Source organism: Martes martes (genome assembly GCF_963455335.1).
Source record: "Martes martes genome assembly, chromosome: 5".
Taxonomy (NCBI): domain Eukaryota; kingdom Metazoa; phylum Chordata; class Mammalia; order Carnivora; family Mustelidae; genus Martes; species Martes martes.
This window is the reverse complement of record NC_137892.1, coordinates 123280407-123300193: the sequence shown is the minus strand read 5'-3', so window position 1 is coordinate 123300193 and position 19787 is coordinate 123280407. Positions and strand designations below refer to the sequence as shown.

General features: G+C 46.7%; 1 protein-coding gene across 1 annotated transcript in view; it reads right to left on the bottom strand.

The window, feature by feature from the left end:
• FAT2 (FAT atypical cadherin 2) overlaps nucleotides 1–18724 on the bottom strand; it is a gene marked incomplete at its 5' end in the record, with an annotated part of 59008 nt that extends 40284 nt beyond the window's left edge. Inside the window, 8 exons of the mRNA XM_080804457.1 lie at nucleotides 1976–2186; nucleotides 3273–3554; nucleotides 4157–4296; nucleotides 6079–6289; nucleotides 7242–7553; nucleotides 8936–8994; nucleotides 13560–13874; nucleotides 15466–18724. Coding sequence (XP_080660583.1) covers nucleotides 1976–2186; nucleotides 3273–3554; nucleotides 4157–4296; nucleotides 6079–6289; nucleotides 7242–7553; nucleotides 8936–8994; nucleotides 13560–13874; nucleotides 15466–18724 — 4789 coding nt within the window. The remainder of the gene's footprint in view (nucleotides 1–1975; nucleotides 2187–3272; nucleotides 3555–4156; nucleotides 4297–6078; nucleotides 6290–7241; nucleotides 7554–8935; nucleotides 8995–13559; nucleotides 13875–15465) is intronic.
• Between the last annotated feature and the right edge of the window lie 1063 nt (nucleotides 18725–19787).

Below are 19787 nucleotides of genomic sequence, written 5' to 3'. Positions count from 1 at the left end.
ATTCTGCTCACCACAGGGTGCAGGTCTTCCCCTCAGGGAAGTATTGCTCTTTTACTCTTCTTATACTGTTTATCACTCAGGTGCATATTTTATTATTTCAGTGGCAAACAAATAGCTAGGCTTCATCACAAAACACTCTATCTGATTCCCCCCACTCATGGAAGCCATCCTCCAGCTGACCAGTGAGGTGATTTCCCAATTTTCCCATGTGATACAAACCCTAAGTTCTGTCAAAGAATACAGTTTCAAAAGGTAGACGGCAGTTTAAAAGTAGTTCTTTTTTTTTTTTTTAAGATTTTATTTATTTATTTGACAGACAGAGATCACAAGTAGGCAGAGAGGCAGGCAGAGAGAGAGAGGAGGAAGCAGGCTCCCTGCGGAGCAGAGAGCCTGACGCGGGGCTCAATCCCAGGACCCTGAGATCATGACCTGAGCTGAAGGCAGAGGCTTTAACCCACTGAGCCACCCAGGCGCCCCTAAAAGTAGTCCTATTAAAAGTAGCCAAGTAAACCACCTAAGCATAATTATAATTTATGTTTTACCGCTGAGAGAAAAAATTGGGGCACAAAATTGTATATTCACTTCAATCTTACTATGGCAAAAAGATGCACCAAAAAGACAAGAGGGAAAGACACAAAATGATTTTCTTTGCGCTGAAAACTATGGCTGAGTGCTATTTTCTTCTTCATATATTCCTTCTTCTCTCATGTTTTAAAAAATAAATGTGTGTTACTGCTATAATAAGAAGAGTATTTTAAAACTAATCTTAACTTATCTGGAAAATGAAATTAGTACCTCCATCAATGGGGTTGTCAATGAGATAAAAGATGTGAGTGTGCTTCATAAATCACAAAAAGTAAGCAATTAATGGGTTAGAATTTGTTTTACTGTTCTCCAGTGATGCATAAATTTCTGCCGCATGGCAAGATATAACAACTTCTGCTTCTTTAAAAAAATGCAAAAGCTCTGATTTCTAGAAAGTATATAAGCAATAAATGAACATTATGCTCTGTGAGAGCACAAAGCAAGTCACATTCACTATGTCCCTCCACAGCATCTAGCTCTATGGAGTATTAACTTTGTTAAAGATAATAATTATTAAATATCATTAATTATGAATTATCAAACATTATAACTATCAATAATTAGTTGGATTCTAGATATTGTCATTTTTGTTTCCTTAATTATGTATAATTAACACTTATCAATGATAGCAATAAACCCTTGGCATTCATATAATATTTTACAGTTTACAACATGTATTAACATATATTTTCTCTTTTAATCTTTACAAAGACTTTCTGGCACAGGAAATATTGTTCCCATTTTTGAGAGGGGAAACCCATATAACAGATACGAAAATGATACAGACGTAACAGAAAATGTTACTCCTAAATGTAATTCCTAAAACTGTGCCATACATTTTATAAGGTATTTATAGGTCCTTTCTGTCATAAAGGCACAGATACTACATTTTAAAATGTTGCGTGGGGGCACCTGGATGGCTCAATGGGTTGGGCCTCTGCCTTCAGCTCCGGTCGTGATCCCAGGGTCCTGGGATCGAGCCCCGCATCGGGCTCTCTGCTCGGCAGGGAGCCTGCTTCTCCCTCTCTCTCTTTGCCTACCTCTCTGCCTACTTGTGATCTCTGTCTGTCAAATAAATAAATAAAATCTTTTAAAAAAAATGTTGCGTGGACTTCATAAGCATCCTTTACAAATACGGTTGTTGGTGAATTTATATAATACGTATATAAATTCTTCCATAACTTAAGTAGTCCCTTAGCTATTATTCTTACCATCTTCAGAAGTACATTAAGTTAGGTTATAATAATCCCAGAGAATGCTCTAGAAATGGTATTTGCCACAGCTTAGAGAACCTGGCATTTGATCTACCGGCAAATTGATGCCCCTGGGGCTTTTTCTTATTGCCATAGACTCTTCCCTCATGCTCTGGACTCATGGCCAAGCCTCTCACCTTTGAGGAGGGAGTAGTGGACCTCAGCATTGGCTCCCCGGTCACCATCCATGGCTCGGACCTGTAGCAGCTCTGTGCCAGGGGCCGTGGTGTCAGGAACGCTTGCCTCATAGTGGAGCTGGGTGAAGTGGGGTGGGTGGAGGTTTCCATCCTCCACATAAATGGACACCCACACAAAGTTCCTCTTGATTGGCATCTCCTGGTCTCGGACCTATGGGCCCAAGGGGATAATGCCATGAGCAGCAAATGGAATGGGAGGAGGCAGGGTTAAATTAAGGTCAATGAAATAGAATGCTGGTGGGAAATACATGTAATTGTAACTCTCTGTGTTCTTTTAAATTTTGCTCTCATTTATGCTCTTTTTTAAAAAATAAATTTGTAAATTAGTGATTATTAGGCTTAGCGATTTTCATGGATAATCCCACTTTAGGAGAAAGGCAGAAATAAGCACAGAAACAGTATTTTCCAAATTGGGTCTCAGAGACTATTAGTTCCTCAAGATGTTAACATGTTACGCGGTGGGGGGGGGGGGGGAATTCTATGGGTGACTAAATTTAGGAGGCACTGAATTAAATGAAGTTAAAGTTTTCTTTGCTGTGGGATTTTTCAGAGCCTTTATTGTATATTTATGTGCCCAGAGGATGATAAACTAGCACATCAAACCCTGCAACTTGAGTCAGGGAGGCTGGCTTTGATTCTGGTTCCATCATAAAGAACTGTATGATGGTGAGCAAGTTTTTGTCCCTCTGTGGGCCCCAGGTGTAAGATGAGAGAAGTGGGCCGGGTCAGGGCTGAGACCCAGTGAGACACATGAGGCACATGGGGTGTAGGTTGAGGGAGGTTCCCTCTCAGGGTCACAAAATCATAGACACAGAACCCTGAAAGTGAGTCCTTCTACCATGTTGTGCCCTGCACACCTCACTTCCTCACCCCAGTGCTTGTTGTGGGAGGTGGGGGACCGTCCCCCACCTCTGACACGATGTCAGCCCCCGTTGTGGTCATGCAGTCATGGAGCAGGGAGAGAACTATTGGGGAGTATTTGGAGTGAGCCCAGAGTTGCATTGCATTGGGGTTGCATTGCATGTGCTTCCTTGGCAGCTCTCCCCTCTTCTTTACTCTCAGGCATCCCTTATGGCAGGTGCCCCTGGCTGGCTGTGAAATATCACATCTCATGTCATAGATCATCATGAGCATCAGTGCTCATCAGGGGAAAGGGAACCTTCAACATGCTTCTGTGTGTGTCCACCCCCAATATCCACATGCAAGTGCATCTTCCCGGATTTCTCAGTTTACCCACCATAACTGTCAGCGTGTGATGGGAGGGGCCCGAGCCCAAGTCCAACTTCCCCACTGTTACCAGGACACCACTGCTTGGGTCCAGCTGGAAGAGACTGGCACTTCCCGGGTCTTGGCTGCCATGTATGGTGTAGATGAGGCCCTTGCCCTTGTCTGGATCCGTGGCCTGGACTCGGAGGAGCTCCACCCCAGGCAGTGTGTCCTGGGGAACTCTGACTTCATAATGAGCCTCCAGAAACTGGGGCCGATGGTGATTAACATTGGCAATCATGAAGATGTAGACCTAGGGAGGAGAATGAGAGTGAAGGTAGACCGTAAGCTCTAGGACCTTGTCTTTCTGTCTGGTTCTTCACCATATCATCTGTGCCTCGCATAGTGCCTGGCACACAGCTGTCACTCTATAAATATTTGTTGAATGAATGATAGGGTTTCAAAATCACAAAGCTTTGAAATAACATGCAGTCTAGTGGTTTTCAAAAACAAAATTCTGGTTCAAAGAGCCTTTTTCTTCAAGTGAAATTTTTTATGAAATTCCAACATCTTTAATAGGTAAAACTCAGGCTGAAGCCATGGTAGAAATCCAGGAACCCACTGACCATCATTTCTCATACCCATGGTAGCCCCTATAGAACTCTATCTTAAATTGAAAACTGCTCATTTAGACAAAGCCCTTCATTATACAGAGATCCACAGTGGAAACGAGAATTGTCCCAAGAGCACAGAAGTAGAAAGTGTATTAGGTAAGAATGGAGGGCAAAACCTTGATTCCAAATTCAGTGCCCTCTGAGATACACCACATCCACTGCAAGCCTTCTGTAGCTTCATCCCAACCAAGGAGGCCTCCCAACCGGTCTCAGCTCAGGAGTCCCTGGGGAGGCTTCTCACCTGAGTGGCAATGGTGTGGGACCCATCGGTCACCTCCACGGTCAAGTTATAGTTTGACCTCCTCCTTGTGTCAAGAGGCTTGGCAATGACAATGCTGCCTGTGGTCTTCTCAATATCAAAGTCCATGTCCTTGTCACCACCTGGAGTGGGAGCAGGGGGGAAAGCACACACCCTCAGTGATGGAGGCAGTAGTAGTGCCCAGGGACTCGGCCGGCAGATTGAGAGGAGGTGGTAGTAGGTCCTGTCAAGTTATTGTCCAATTTTTTAAGATCTAAGTAATGATACAGAAAAAGGTAAATGTATGAGGACTAATGAGTGCCAGAGGAAGTCCAGTGTTTTCCATAGAACGTCTTCTGCTGCCCGGACTGAAGCGGGCAGGAGTACTGGAGCTCTACCTCATGGCTTATAGGACAGTTTGCAGAGTTTAAAGGTGCCCATACACAGAAAAGAATGAAACTAACTCTGTTCAACAAGAGGGAATTAATTTCATAAACTATACGAATCTAAAATATAGAATTAACATTCAGTTATTTAAATGTCTACTAGAATGTCTAAATAGAAATGTCTAAATAGAGATCTGTTTAGTGGCATGGAAATATATTCCCTTATATTTTAAAAGGTTATAAAACAATACTTTAATATAATACTAAGTACGTGTGTGTGTGTGTGTGTGTGTGTATGTGTGTGTAAAGAAAAATGACGAAACAGAAAGACATCAACATTTTAGCTGTGGATTATCTTCTGACTGGTGGGAGTTTGAGTGATTTTAATTTTCTTCTCGCACTCATTGATGTTTCCTAAATGATCTACGGAGTACATGTGTTAATTTCGTACAAAGGGAAAAAAAAAAGCCAAACAAGAATAGTGAATCAGAATTGAAATTAGGGGCACCTGGGTGGCTCAGTGGGTTAAGCCTCTGCCTTCGGCTCAGGTCATGATCTCAGGGTCCTGGGATCGAGCCTCGCATAGGGCTCTCTACTCAGCGGGGAGCCTGCTTCCCCCTCCCCTTCTGCCTGCCTCTCTGACTACTTGTGATCTCTCTCTCTCTGTCAAATAAATAAATAAAATCTTAAAAAAAAAAAAAGAATTGAAATTAGATCCAGGTCAAAAAGCTTGGGACTGGTGTACATTTAATCTCTGAACCAGGCTGGGAGTCTCTATAATAGGACTCCATAGTTCATGTGGTCCTGAAACCCTAAGAGTTTCTTAACCTGTAATCCCTGGCTGGGTTTCAGAGAATCTATAAACCCTTATATTTGTATGCAAACGTGTGTGTGTGCGCGCACATGCACATCTTTCTGGGAAGAGGGCCTGAGCATTCATTAGATTCCCAAACAATTCATCAGAGTCCCTAAGGGGTCTGTGATTCTCCTCTCCCCAGATATTATTTAACAAGTCTTCAAAGGAATTGCAGAGAAGACCATGAGAGCTTGGACCCAAGTGTCTCCTATAAAGAGAATGGACACATCCCCATGATTGTGAGGATGGAACCTGGGATTAGAATATTGAGCATGGCCCCAGGGTACCGCAGTCGTCAGGCTCCTGGTGAATGATGTCAGCTCTACATGGATCTCACATTGAGACAGGAGAGGAAACACAAGATTTGTGCTTTCTCCCAAGTCTCCCAGGCCCTTGGAGTAACTGAGGCTCTGTCCAACTGGGGCTGGTCGGGGAGGGGGTACCAGTGAGGCCATGGAGGCTCTCACTGAGATCATAGCTAGCGTGGAAGGCAAGTTTGGCAGAAGTGCTGCTTCTGCTCACCTCCTGGCCCAGAGAATAAGGGAAGAGACAGTCACTACTCGTAGCCAGAGGAGGGACTGCAAGGGAGCATGACCTGAATGAAAGTGCTCAGAAGGACTGTGCTACTCATAGCAGGGCTGGGCTATAAGGATGGGAGAGGCTGGCCCTCCTAGGGCTCTCACCGGAGATGTTGAACCAGAAGAGACCCGGTCGGCCCTCCACACTGATGACGCCCACCATGTGGTTCACAGGGTCAGTCTCCATGACTGTGAAACTGTAGTGGGGCTCGTCAAAGGCCAGTGGTATGGAGGAGGACCGGGGCTGGGGGATCCACTCGATGTGTAGCCGGACACTGGCTGAGAGTGGTGGCTGCCCACTGTCTGTTGCTTTGATCTGAAAAGAAGCCAGACCTGAAATTGAGGCTTTGTCTGTAGGGTTGGGGCCAAGAAATAAGAAGACCTGGGTGGTCAGCCGAGAGACAGAGCACCCTGTGACTGGTGGAGCTGGGCTTTTAGCCACTCTTCCATTCATTCACCACACAGTTGAAGGCTCACTGTGAACAGGCACAGTGGGGAACTAAACAAATAACCTGTGCCCAAGAACTTCATGCATAGTGAAAAAATATCAGAGCCACCATTAACTGAAGCCTTACTGTGTGCTAATTCTCAAGCTGCCCTTGGCATATGGGGCCCTTCCTACCAACCATATACATAAACTAAATGGAATTTATGGAGCTCTCACTAGTATCTTGCCCTGCTCTAAGAGAAATACGTGCTCTATCTAATTTCATTCTCATGACAGTCCTAAGAGAGGTACCATTATATCTCCCTTTAGCAGGAGGAAATGCATTCAGCTGCCTGGGATCAGCTGCCTGGCCAGCAATGAGGCTGGGGTTGGATTCAGGCTATCAGCCATGATAGTCCCTGTCCTAGCCACTTGTTATGATGGCTCCCTACAAGGAAAATGTTCTTATCCCCATTTTACAGATGATAAAACAAAGTTCAAAGAGGCTCAAGGACTTGTCCAAAGTCACACAGGTGCAAAAGGGCAGAGCTAGGCTTGGAACCCAGGCTTACATCCAAAGTCTATGCTACCCTCACCAAAATCCTTACCTCTAAGAATAGAGCAGATTTCCCAGGCAAGAACCTTACTGCCTTCAAAGAGAAAGGCCCAGAATTCTGATGCTTTGGCCGATGTCAGGGCTCCCATTTCTCTCAGAGAAAGCCAGGGAAGGAAATATCTACCTTCACCATGCCTGATGGCTGTTTCCCTCCTCCTGCATCCTCAAAAAAAACCCTTAGCAGATATGACAGTCCCCCCTCTCTGGCCTCCATCCCCTCCTCACCGTGAGGATGTTGTATTCTCCAGCTGTGAAGGTGCTGCTGGATGACACCATGCCTGTGGCTGGGTCGATACTGAAGCTCCCTTCATCACTCTCCTCGATACTGTAGGTGACCCTGCCATTGAGACCCTCATCGGGGTCTGAAGCCACCAGCCTGTACACGGGCCCAGGGGTGGCCGGGCTCAGCCTCTCTGGAAGGCGGACATTGAAGAGCTTGTGCGAGAACACAGGGGGGTTGTCATTGACATCTAAGACGCGTACCACCACCCTGGAGGTGGACTTTAAGGAGGGCTCCCCGTTGTCCAGCACAGTCACCTAGGGACAGAATAGGGTATGAATCGCCAAATGCAAAGCATGAGTATGCATCTCCACCCACTGCAACCCTACCACCGCCCCTCCCTTCCACGGCCTGAAAATAGTAGTCAGTCTGTTCGTTGGTATATGCTTGTGATTTTTATTATCATAACTTCACCTACTTGGAACCCAGCTCTCCGGTAATCTCACCCACAGGAAAGCCAGAAAGAATTGGAAGAAAACAAAGCCACAGAGGCTCTAGAGAGAGGCTGGTGCTCTTTACTCAGGAGGCCCATGGGCCATTTCTTGGAGACCATTTACTTTTTATTTGCTTGTAATTCTCATGAGCTTTGTTCTCCGGTTTCCTTAAGTTACTGGAGGTTAGAAAAAAACAAATGAGAAGATGTTTATGAAGGAGTGGGTGGTACCTTTTGAGTCAGACATGTGGACCGATGCATGAAATGAAATCCAGAGGGAGAGAAAAGGCACCAAGACAACTTCAGAATCAGGGGCTATTACATGTAGGGGCAAATCGTCCCACGTATCAATAGCCTCAGGGGCATCCTACAAGATAGGACATTTCCACTCTAAGTGGTTCTGAATTTTTAAAATATTTTGGTGTCTAAAGAGAAATACCTCTACTGAACTAGGGAGAATGCCTCAGTCCCAAAAGGCCATTTAGCAGCTGCTTACTAATATTACCTATTTCTGACAAAGGGAATGTGCAGACCTGGGAGCACAGAAGGCCAATTTATTTCAATTCTGCAGAAGAATGTGTGTCCCTCCCACCCGATGTCTTTAAGACTGAAAGAGATGCCTGTTAATCAGTTACGGGTGGCTCCAAAAGGGGTATAACTAGATTCCTTCCGATTTACTCCCCTCTTCTCTGATTTACTGACTCCACCTGTTGGATTGGGCCCCAGGGATGTTTACGTGATTTTAGAAACATCCTAGAACCCACAGCTCTAGAGAACAAAGGTCTGGGTTTTCATCAGGGCTCAGCTACTGCCCTAGTACTTGACCTGGGGTGACTCTCTCTCTCTCTCTCTGGCTATAGGGATGGGCTGGAAACCAGACTCAACAAGTACATAGCACGTGTGTACCACTCCCTCTTCCAGCACTCACTGCAGGCTTTACTAATCAATCAGTGCTTCCTGCCCAGTCCAGACATGGTTTCAGATTCCTTCCCTTCCCAGTGCTGGAGAGCCAGGGAAGCCCCTGAGAGTCGTTGCCACCAACCAGGGCAAGACTCAGCCAAAGAAACTCCTCTACCCTGATCCCAGGGCCCTCGTCAGCCACAGTGCCTGGAGACACGCGTGTGGCCTCAGGGCCTGGCTCAGCTTCCGCTTGGACTCCGTCAGGAGGTTTTTGAATCCAGTGAATGAGTTCACACCATTACTCACCTCCAGGATATGTTCATCCTTGTTCTCTCTGTCCAGCTGCCGGGCGGTGGATAGGAGACCTGGGGGAGAGGTGGAAGGACGGAGACCTGAGCAAACGGCTCCCCAGGCCACTTTCCCGGGAGTGAGTTCGCAGATACATCAAATCCTAGGGCAGAATTTTTCTGGTCTTTGGAGAATAAGGACATTACAGAGGAATGGGACTCTGGAGAAGAAAGGGAAGTGAGGAAGTGGGAGAGTACAGCAGAGACAATGGGATCAGTGGAGGTTCCCACCTATGTCCTGCTTTCACCATTAGTGGGGATGCCGTGTGCAATGTACTATGGGGGGAAGGGGAGGCAGCTTGTGTCCTCTGGGCTCCTCTCAGCTTGCCTGTAAATTAAGGAAGGTGGATTTGGTTATCTGTAAGTCTAGTTTTAATTTTCTGAGTCACTACGGCTATAAACTGAGGCCACCTGAGGCCACAAAGGAACGAAGATTCTCTGCAGGCATCAGGGAAGTCAAGATGGAGGTTATGCAGGAGGGGCATCCAAGCCCACAGACAGAGCGGTCGGGGCTGGGTAGGGAAGGTCTCTTAAAAGAAAGCAGAGCAGGTAGAGGTCAGGGGGTCATCTGAAACTTTCAGTAAGTTTTTTTCTCTTGTTTAGGCAGTTAAATGATGGAGTAATGAAGTGTGGGGATGTGGGCTCAGTGAGGAGAGGGGAGGGGAGAGCTGTTGGGGTGGAGCCTCCAGTGCTAGAAATGGGAGCGCACAGGAGGAGCGACCTCTGTTAGGTAAGTGTTCTTGCCTTTTGCAATAGAACCAAGTCACCGGTAGAATCAAACTCCCTCTCTCTTCTGAGCAGTCTCCGTGGGACTCTTTCTTCCCTGCTGCAGGCAGGCATGGGGGCAGGGGTGCAGAGAAGGTTTCTGGAAAGCCCCACAGCCAGAGGCCCTTCCAGTCAGGGAAGAAAGATACATTCCGCTGGGACAGTGTGACTGTTGTCCCAGGTGACCCCACCCAGCTTATCCCCAAGATGAGGGGCCTGACAAGGAAGGACCCAGGATCTAGGGGGCCCCCAGGAATAGTGCAGGGACGAGAGGGCCTCAGCTGGTAAACCTTCCCTCTGGCTCCCTGCTGGCTTTCCTCCTGCACCTTCTCTCTCTCCATTCCCTCTTGCCCCTTTCCTTCCTGTCTCTCTCTCTCTGTTTCTCCCTCACCATCCTCCTTCTCTTTTCCCTACCCCTCTCTGCCGCTCTCCCTTCCCCTGTTTCCCTCTCTGAATCTCACACATTTTTTCTCTGTCTCTCTGATTTTTCGTCTTTCTCTCCTTTCTCTCACCACCACATCCCCTGACCTTCTAAGAGCCAGTGTCCCTGTAATTGCTGCCTGTGGCTTCTGGGTCATTGCCTCTGTTGTCAGCCTCATCCCCCTCTCTGAGGTCAGTGTCAGGATTCCCAGGAAGCACCATGTAGAATGAGGACATGGCAGAGCCACCCACAGGGCTGTGTGAGGGCCAACTGAGTGCCCTTCCTGGCATGAGGTAGGCTTCGTCATTTCTCCTCTCCAAACAGATGTTTCCCATCACCCATCTTAGGCACATCTTTGACTTTTCCTTATCCATTGATTTTCCAACCACTGTCAATTCCACTTCTGATCAATTCCAGATTCTTCTACACCATTTACCTGACCCACCACCATCTAGGTCTTACCCCTAACCACTTGCCCAGCTCCCTTTCCCTCAGGATCCTAACAGCCAACACTCATGGAGTTCTTGTGTGTTGTTCTTCCAAGCTCTTTCTCTCTCTCTCTCTCTCAATTAACTCATCTAATCTTCGCAACCACTTGAGAGGGGGCCATTATCCTCTGCACTTGACTGGTGGGAAAACTCAGGCAAAGAGCAGCTGAGTAACTGTCCCGAGATCTTACAGTGAGTAAGTGGGGGAATGGGATCTGCCTTTAGACAACTGACCTACTTGCTGGCTCATCCTCCCTACTGGCTATTGCTTCGGTGGCTCTCCCTGCCCAGGGGTCCTCGCAGACTGCTGCCTGTCAGTCCTCCCCCACCTTCCACTCAGCATGCCCACCCCTGCTTCATGCAGTCATTGCTACTGCACCACACCGAGCATCTCCCTCTCTCCTCTGAGCAGTCGCGGCACCATGTCTACACGTATCTTACAACAGGGCTCCTTTGCACTGGCTCCTTCAGTTTTTTATACCCAGATCTTCATGCTCATGATGGGTGGAATGCCCGAACTGTGTTTCCTTATCTTCGCATCTCAACATAGCACATAGTTTAAATGCTTCATAAGGATAGACACCTTTAAACAGTTGCTGAACGAATGTGTGAAACTCTCACTTCCCTAGAGATTGTAGATGCTGGCAGAGATTCATTCATTTCTGTCTTATTTGTTGAGGTCCTACTGTGTGCCAGGCACTGAAGATATGATAGAGGGCAAAAACAGTCAAGGTTCCTTTTCTAGAAAGCCTTTGAAGTTTAGTGGAGGACAGGGATAATTAATGGAATAATCACACAAATGAACATAATGTTGTATGTGGTAAGTGTTTAAAGAAGAAAGGGGTGGATGGTGCTAGGAGATGTATGATAGTGTCAGGAAAAACTCCTCTCAAGAAAGAACAGCTGGGCTAGGATCTGAGAGAAGAGCAGAAGTTAGCCAGACAAAAGGAGAGGAGAAGAAACTTCCGGAAGAAAGTACAACATGAGCAAAGGCCATGTGGACTGAAATAGGTTACATGGCTGAAACCAGAGTGTGGCAGGATAGAGAAAGGCAGGATAAAGCCCAAAAGGTCAGCACGGGCCATGTCAGACCCAAGTGTGTGAGACATGTTAGGATCTGACTTTATCTTAGGAATGTAGGGAAACCATCCAAGGTATCCAAGCAAGGAAGTGGAACAATATAATGGCGGTAAGAAGGGTGGACTGGGGGCTCCATTGTTGACTTAATTATTTTATTTTTAAATGTTCATGCTGGGTAAAATTTCTTCTCCTCAACTGCGGGAAGACTAAGAATATCTCTGCTCTCTAGGGCATTTTGCCAGACCCTGTGTCAAGGAACTGTTGACAGTAAACAGAGTAGGGATTTGGAAGATGTTGAGAAGCCAGTGCCTTAGGTGAGAGATCTCTTCTTTTTTCTGAAAGGGGAGGGACAGGATGGGCCCAGGTAGAGAGCCAACTTGGGCCTATTTTCCAGGGTGAAACGGTCCTTCTAAAAGGACTAATCCGTTCCCAGAGGTCAAAAGTTAATGTCGCTGTGCAAAGACACTCATGTCCTCCACCACTGTCTGTTCCAGGACTTCCAGGCTCATGCCCCTTTGCTTCCTTTTGTCTGAAAGATGGGAGACTAGTTTTCTCCCTTTCCACCTCCTCCAATCTCACCAGGGTTCTGTCCCTCCAAGATCCAATTATTGGAGGGACACCTGGGTGGCTCAGTCTGTTGAGCATCCAACTCTTGATTTTGGTTCAGGTCATGATATCAGGGTCATGGGATGGAGCCCTAAGTTGAGCTCTGTGCTCAGCAGGGAGTCTGCTTGAGATTCTCTCTCTCTTTCCCTCTCTCCCCTCCTTGGCCCCTCGTGTGCTCGCTCCCTCTCTCTCTCAAATAAATAAATAAATCTTTAAAAATAAAAAAGTGAATTGTTGCAGCCAGAGAATAGGATCTTGAGTTCAGAGGAAGAAGCATCAGCCTCCTCTGCTACAGGATGGTTGTTCATCCTCTAGGAGAAAGATGTGGCCTTGGAGACACATACACAGTAGTGAGAGCTAGCTCCCAAATTCCAACACCAACAGGAGCCAGGCAGATAGCATAGATTCGGGGAGCAGGCTGGGAATAGTACAACAGGGAGTGAGGCAACTGTAGGAACGGGAGGACATGCACCTGATCTGCACTGGAAGCTGCTGTTGGCTCCAGCCAGTTGCAGCCCTGTGCAAATATGGGGTCAGTGTGGCCAGATTGCCTGTTTTTTTATGAACAACCAGAAATCTGGCGTGTTTTATGGAATTTTCTAATTTTTAAGTGTTGGCAACAACTTGAAAAGTCATTGCTTAAAACTTGCACAGGCCAAATAAAACACCTCTGTGAGCTCTGACTGGCTCACTGCTACAAGCTCATGACCTGTGGATTCCTCTAAACCATCCACTGTCCTTGTCCCAGTGGCCTTGAGCCAAGGATAGGTGTTTGTGAGACGGTTGACTCCGCTGAAGTGGCCCTCCATTGCCACCACTTTGTGGGCAGGCTTGAGATCAGTTTAGAACGAGGGTTAAGAGATTCAGTCTGTGGCTGTGACTCAGGGAAGGGGTGGGTTTGGGAACACTCACAGGTGTGAAATATCCCAGCTTGACCCAAGGAAAGAAATCCAACATATTCTTATTTTCCCAGAGACACAGAATTAGTAGACCAGTGATTCTCAAACTGAGTACACATAAGAATCCCCTAGATATTTTTTAAATAAAATATGGATTTCTGGGCCCCGCCCTGTGTTCTGAGTCAGTAGGTATAATGTGGGGCCTCAGAATTTGAGTTTCTAACAAGGTCAATGGTGATGCTGCTGATGATGCTGGTCTAGGACCAAACTTTGAAAAGCACTGTGGTAGAGATCACGATTCGCCCAGATTTCTGACGTTCTTACCTGTGAGAGGGTGAATAGTAAAGAATCCCATGTTGTTCCCACTGGTGATGTTAAAGGTCAGCTTCCCTTTGGAGCTGGAGTCCGGGTCCCGGGCATCCAGCTGAAGCACAGAAGTATGCAAGGGTGCATCCTCCCGGACGGAGGGGTAGAACACAGGCCTGGACATCTGGGGTGGGTTGTCGTTGACATCCGTAACCTCAATGTAGACTTCAGTTACAGAAGAGAGAGGTATGGAACCCCTATCCACTGCCAGTACTGTCAGCCAGTAGCAGGACACAAATTCTCGGTCCAGGGGTGCCAGAGTCTGAATCATACCTAGGGACAGTTGATCACCAAACCCAAAATATTTTAGAGCCCATAGTAGCTTTAGAAATCACCTTACTTAATAGTCCCCAAGTGGTACTATGAAAATAGGAATTCCACAAGACAAGGGGACTGCTGCCAAGGTCACGTAGGAGCTGCTGAGTCAAACAGGGGAATTCATATCCTTTTGCAGAGGCTCTCAGAGCCTTTCTTTGCTAAAACAGGCCCATGGCAATTGTCCTTAAACCTGTTCCTTCAAGTCTCAAGTATTATAGGTGCCAATTTAAGAGTTAAAGATTTGATGAATAAACAGCTGTCCCCCTTTCCAGCATCTTAATGATTTCAGAATCTTCCATTAGTTCACTCACTCCACGAATTGCTTCCTATAGGCCAGCACTGTTCTAGAGGTCCATGGTCCAATAGTAAGCAAAAGAGGCTTACACCCTAAGTTCTCATGGGTCACACTCAGCTGGAAGGACTTGTGAGAGGACAGGGCCCAGGTCCACAGCCATAGCATGTCTGAACTGAAGGAACCCCATGCCTTTTCAGGTGGGGAGTTGAGCCCCAGAGAAAGAATATGATTTGATCAAGATCATGTAGCAAGTGAGCTGGCTCTGTCATTGAATCTCAGTCTAATGCTCTTTCTACCACATCACTCTACCCTTCGCCCTGGAAATAAACTGCCCATCAGATTGTAAGCTCCTCAAGGCCAATGACCTACCTTCATTCACCTGGGATCTCCCCTGAAGTGCCTATCTCCAGAACCTTACAAGCAGAGGGTGCTTGCCAGTATTTGTTGAATTGCACTTATTTTCTATGAGGCTTAAAAGGAATAACTAAGATGGTACCACCTTTCTGGAGAGCAATTTGGAATTATCTATTAACACTGAAGATTATTATCCATTATCCATTGATCCAGCAACTGCATTTTTAAGAGATTTTCCTATAGAGATTCATGCATGTGAGCAAAAGTATACGATCAAAGATATGACATCTATATGATATAATAAAATGCAGCTATTAAAAAGAAAGGAAAATATATGTATTGAGATAGGAGATATTCTGGTATGATGTTATGGAGAAAAAAGTATTGCAGACTTAGTGTCTTTTGTATTCTTTTCTCATACAATAAAATAAGCAGTGATGATAAATTTGTAAGATTATAGACCAAATTGTTTTTTTTTAGACCAAATTGTTAATAAAGATTATATCTGGGGAAGTGAGACACAAAAAAATACAATCATTTTTAAATTATATATAAAAATTTATAACCATGATGCATTACCTCTATAGGCATATACATATAATATGTTATATATGATAGTTATATATAATATATAATATGTACTATGTAATATATGTATGTATATAAATGTATACACAGATGCCAATGAGATTTGACTTCAACGTACACACACACACACACACACACACATCTCCAGTATGATAAAGATAAATTTAAAATAAAAGGGACAAAAAGGAGAGTCCCTATTTATTGCCTTTCTTTCTAGCCTGCAGCCTGCCTTCTTTCAGGACAGCCCCTGATCTCTTTAGGCCATTGTCTCCCAGCACCTGGCATTCCCATCCACCCCACTTTCAGTACCTGTGTCTTGGTTGATGCTAAAGGCTGAAAGACTGGTGCCAGCCCTCAGGAAGTACTGGAGCTCCCCATCCAAGCCACTGTCATCATCGTGGGCAGTCACTACCATCACCTGGGTGCCCGAGGGGCTATTTTCCTGCACCTGACCCTGGTGCACAAAGGAGGCAAAGCGAGGAGGGTGGAGATTCTCATTTACATCCAGGACTATCACTTCCACGTGGCAGAGGGTCCTGCGGGCCAGGGGTCTCCCACTGTCACTGGCCCACAAACTCAGATTGTATCCAGCCCGCCTCTCAAAATCCAGCTCTCTCTCCAGACTGAGTGCGCCAGTCATCAGGTCCACATGGAAGGTCCCGTGGGCATCATCCAACAGGACGTAACGCACTTCTCCCGCAGGGCCCACGTCAGGATCAGAGGCATCCAGAAATGTTAGAATAGTTCCTGGAGGCATATCCTCTGGAACTTTCAGACTGCTGAGTTCTGTGATGCATTGAGGAGAGTTGTCATTGGCATCTTCCAATGTGATTATCAGGTCAGTGACAGAGAAGAGCTGATGGCCCTTCCTGGGCTGATCCCTGGCCTCCACCTTGAGTATATATTGTGGTTCTGATTCCCGGTCTAGGTGTTCTGTGACAGCCAGTTCCCCAGTGAGGGGATGAAGGGCGAACTTCTCTGTGGGGCTTAGCAGGGTGTAGCGAACCCTCCCATTGTCATCCGAGTCAGCATCTTTTGCTTTCAACTCTGCAATTGTGGTTCCAACTTCTGTGTCCTCTGAGATGGTTATCTGGTACCCACCAGGAGGAAATCTGGGTGCATTGTCATTCCAGTCTTTCACATTCACTGTCAGCAGCTTCCAGGAGGACTTCTGGGGAGTGCCCAGGTCATACACTGTTACATTGAGGATGTAGAAACTGGTGGCTTCATAGTCCAAAGGGGCAGCTACAGTGAGCAGCCCTGTTTCCAGCTCCATGTCAAAGCAGCCCTCATCATTGCCATCTGCAATCACATAGACCAGTTTGCCATTATAGCCAGTATCAGGGTCAATGGCTGCCAGGCGGGCCAGGGAGGTATTGACAGGAACCCGCTCAAGGATGTCAATGGACTGTGGGAAATGGTCCTCAAACTGAGGGGTATGGTGATTGATCTGATATGCACTTAAGGAAATGAAGTCCTCATCATTGGAGTCCTGGTTCTGAAACCCAACAGAATGGAGGATGGTCTTTGTGAAATGTGTCAGTACTCCTGTTTTATCACATGTTATAGGGACTTCAAAACGAGGGTCTTTTACTACAGTAACATTCAAAGTTGTGGGCGAGGCATAGTGTTTCCCATCTGAGGCTGTAATTTTCAGGAAGTAGTTGATGGGTTGACCTGTAGTATGATTCATAAAAGAGCGTTTGAGTGATATCACTCCAGAGAAATGATTTAGATCAAAATACTGTAGTTCATTGCCTGACACAAACTCATATTTTAGGTTCTGAAGCTCATCCACATCTATAGCTGACACGGTCATTACAGATTTTCCTACTGGCCAGTCTTCACGGATAGACCCAGTGCAGTTGACTTGCTCAAACATAGGCTTGTTGTCATTCAAGTTCTTGAGCCTAAGAGATATAGACACTTCCTTTTCTTGGCGAAATGGGGATCCCCAATCTGATGCCCGTACCCGGAAGGTATAAATTCTTTTCATGAGCTCATAGTCCATGGGTTTGGAGGTGGAGATGATCCCCAGGTAAGGGTCAATAGAAAAGGGCACAGCTTTTGGACGAGTGATGGAATAGGTGACATATCCATTCTCTCCATGATCCTTGTCTGTGGCACTAACCGTCAAAATGCTGGTGCCTGGTGGGATGTTCTCATCAAAGGTACCATCATAGGAGGACCTGTTGAAGATGGGGGCATGGTTGTTACAGTCCACAATATCGATGACCACAGTGGTGGAGGCCAGGCCTGGTGAGGTTCTGATGTGCAGCTGGTAGTGGGCTCGGTCATGGAAGTCCAAGAGCTTTGTGGTGGTGATGAGTCCAGTGCGAGCATTAAGTCTAAACCCCACATTCTCTGAGGATGGCTTTAGAACATACTGCAGGTTGGGGAAAGCTCGGGTTACTTTCACCATCACCACACGGCTCCCAGGAGGGGAGACCTCACTAAGCTGCACTCTGTAAACAGCCTTCTCAAACTTAAGGGAAGCTAGTTTGGAAGGCGGTAGGTGAAAGCCCCTGATCTGGGAATAAAAAGAAGGTCTGCTCCCACTCCTGGCCTGTAGGCTGAGGTTGAATCCATGAAGGTGCTCCAGCCAGTTGATGTCTTTGACCGACACCAAACTGAACTCATTGCTGCGGGTGTAAGACTTGATGGCTTTGAAGTACTTTCCAGGGTCACCACCAACAATTTCCAGTGAGTCCACTTCAGCACCTGAGCTGTTTGCGTCTACCATCACAGTGGCATAGGTGGTATCCTCTCTGCTGTCTGGTGGAGCCACCACCACCGAGATGATGGCTGGGGGCTTCCTGAGGGCAGGCTCCACGTGGATGATGAGTGCAGCCAGATTACCAAAGCCATTGCCCTCTGAGATTTTCCTCATGCGGTCCATAGCCAGCACCTGGAGCTCATACCTCCCTCGCCAGGTGACATTAAGCTTCCCAGCCAAGGTGACCACACCACTGGTGGGATGGATGGCAAACATCTCTGACCTCGTGTTAAAGGCATAATAGAACTGGGCATTCTGGCCCAGATCAGCATCTGTGGCAGTCACCTTACAGATGGGGCTCTTGAGGGACATGTCCTCAGAGATGGTGACTCGGTATGAGGGTGGGGAGAAGAGGGGCTTCAGGTCATTCTGGTCCAGGATGTGGACCACCACACGAGTCAAAGCTTCTAACTCCAAGGTCTTCTCTGTGGCCTGGATGATGAGGGTGTAGCTGTCTCGCACCTCCCTGTTCAGGAGGGCCGTGTTGCTGCTCTTTGTCCTTATTCTCAGAAAGCAGAAGTTGCCCACCACATATTCCTCTGTTTTAAACACATTGGCCACATCCCCAGAGATAATCCGGTATCTCACTGCCCATTGGGGCTCGGCCAAGTAAATGCCCATTTTCACAGAGCTTTCCACGTAGGTCTTGGGGGCAGAGTTTTCGTAGATGGTTGCATTATAGAGAGTGTGTGTGAAGCGCCAGGTGGAGGAGGAGACAAGCCCTTCTCGGGGCTTCTCACAGGTTGTACAATGGAGCAAGAAAATGACAAAGCCCAAGAAGGCAATAATCATGATGGAAAAACTCCCGAAGCCCTAGGTTAAAAAAAAAAAAAAAAAAAAAAAAAAAAAAGGAAGGGTGTAAGTTAGGAAAGAAAGGGCTCCTACTGCTGTGGTTCTTAGCTGGGGTGATTTTGCCCCTCAGGGTACACCTGGCCATGTCTGAAGATGTTTTCGACTCTCCCAGCTTGTGGGGGAGGGGGAGCTACTGACATCTAGTGGATAGAGGTTGGGTGCTGCTGAACATCCTACATCGCATAGGACAGCCCCCCACAACAAAAAAAATGTCAGTAGTGCCAAGGTTGAGAAACCCCATATTTGAAGATGAGTTTAAGTGTTTTCTCAGGGGTACCTGGCAGATACAACCCTGACCACTTGACTCCTTTTCCCAAAAAACCTTCAAGGGCTCCCCAGTGATGGTGGAATAGTTTCCTCCAAGGACCTAAGCTTGGCAATCCGGCTCTAGGTACTTCCTACAAGACCCTCTCATCAAGGCTGAGGTCTGGGCAAACTGAGGTGCGTCAGCACATGCAGGGGCTGCAGAAAAGCAAAGTGACCAAGATCGTGGGCCTGGCATCAGGCTGCTTGGCCATCAGCCAGCCCCGGCTCCACCACTTACTAGCTGGGTGATTTTCTGGGCAGGTTATTTAACCTCTGTGAGCCTTGATTTCCTCTTCTTTAGCATGGGGATAAGGATATTATCTACCTCATTGGATTGTTGTGAAAATTAAATGAAATAAAGGGAAATGACTCAGCTGGGTGCCTGGGACATAGAAGTTTTAACTTAATATTGGCTATTATTAGTAATAGGAAACTCAGTTTCATAAAGGGAAGGGGCCCATCCAGGGCCTGAACATCTAGATAGAGGCAAAGCAAGAATTAGACTTGGGGCTCCTTGCATCACAAGTCAGGGCTGCTTCCCCTATCCCAGGCCTATCTGCCCCTGTGTCACCACTAGTCCCTTTGGATAGGGCCTGATTCTGACTCATCCTGTAACTTCAAATCTCCTGGAACGTCAGAGCTACAATGGAACTTTGAGACATGGAGTGCTCACCTGAATCATGCATAGATGGGGAAA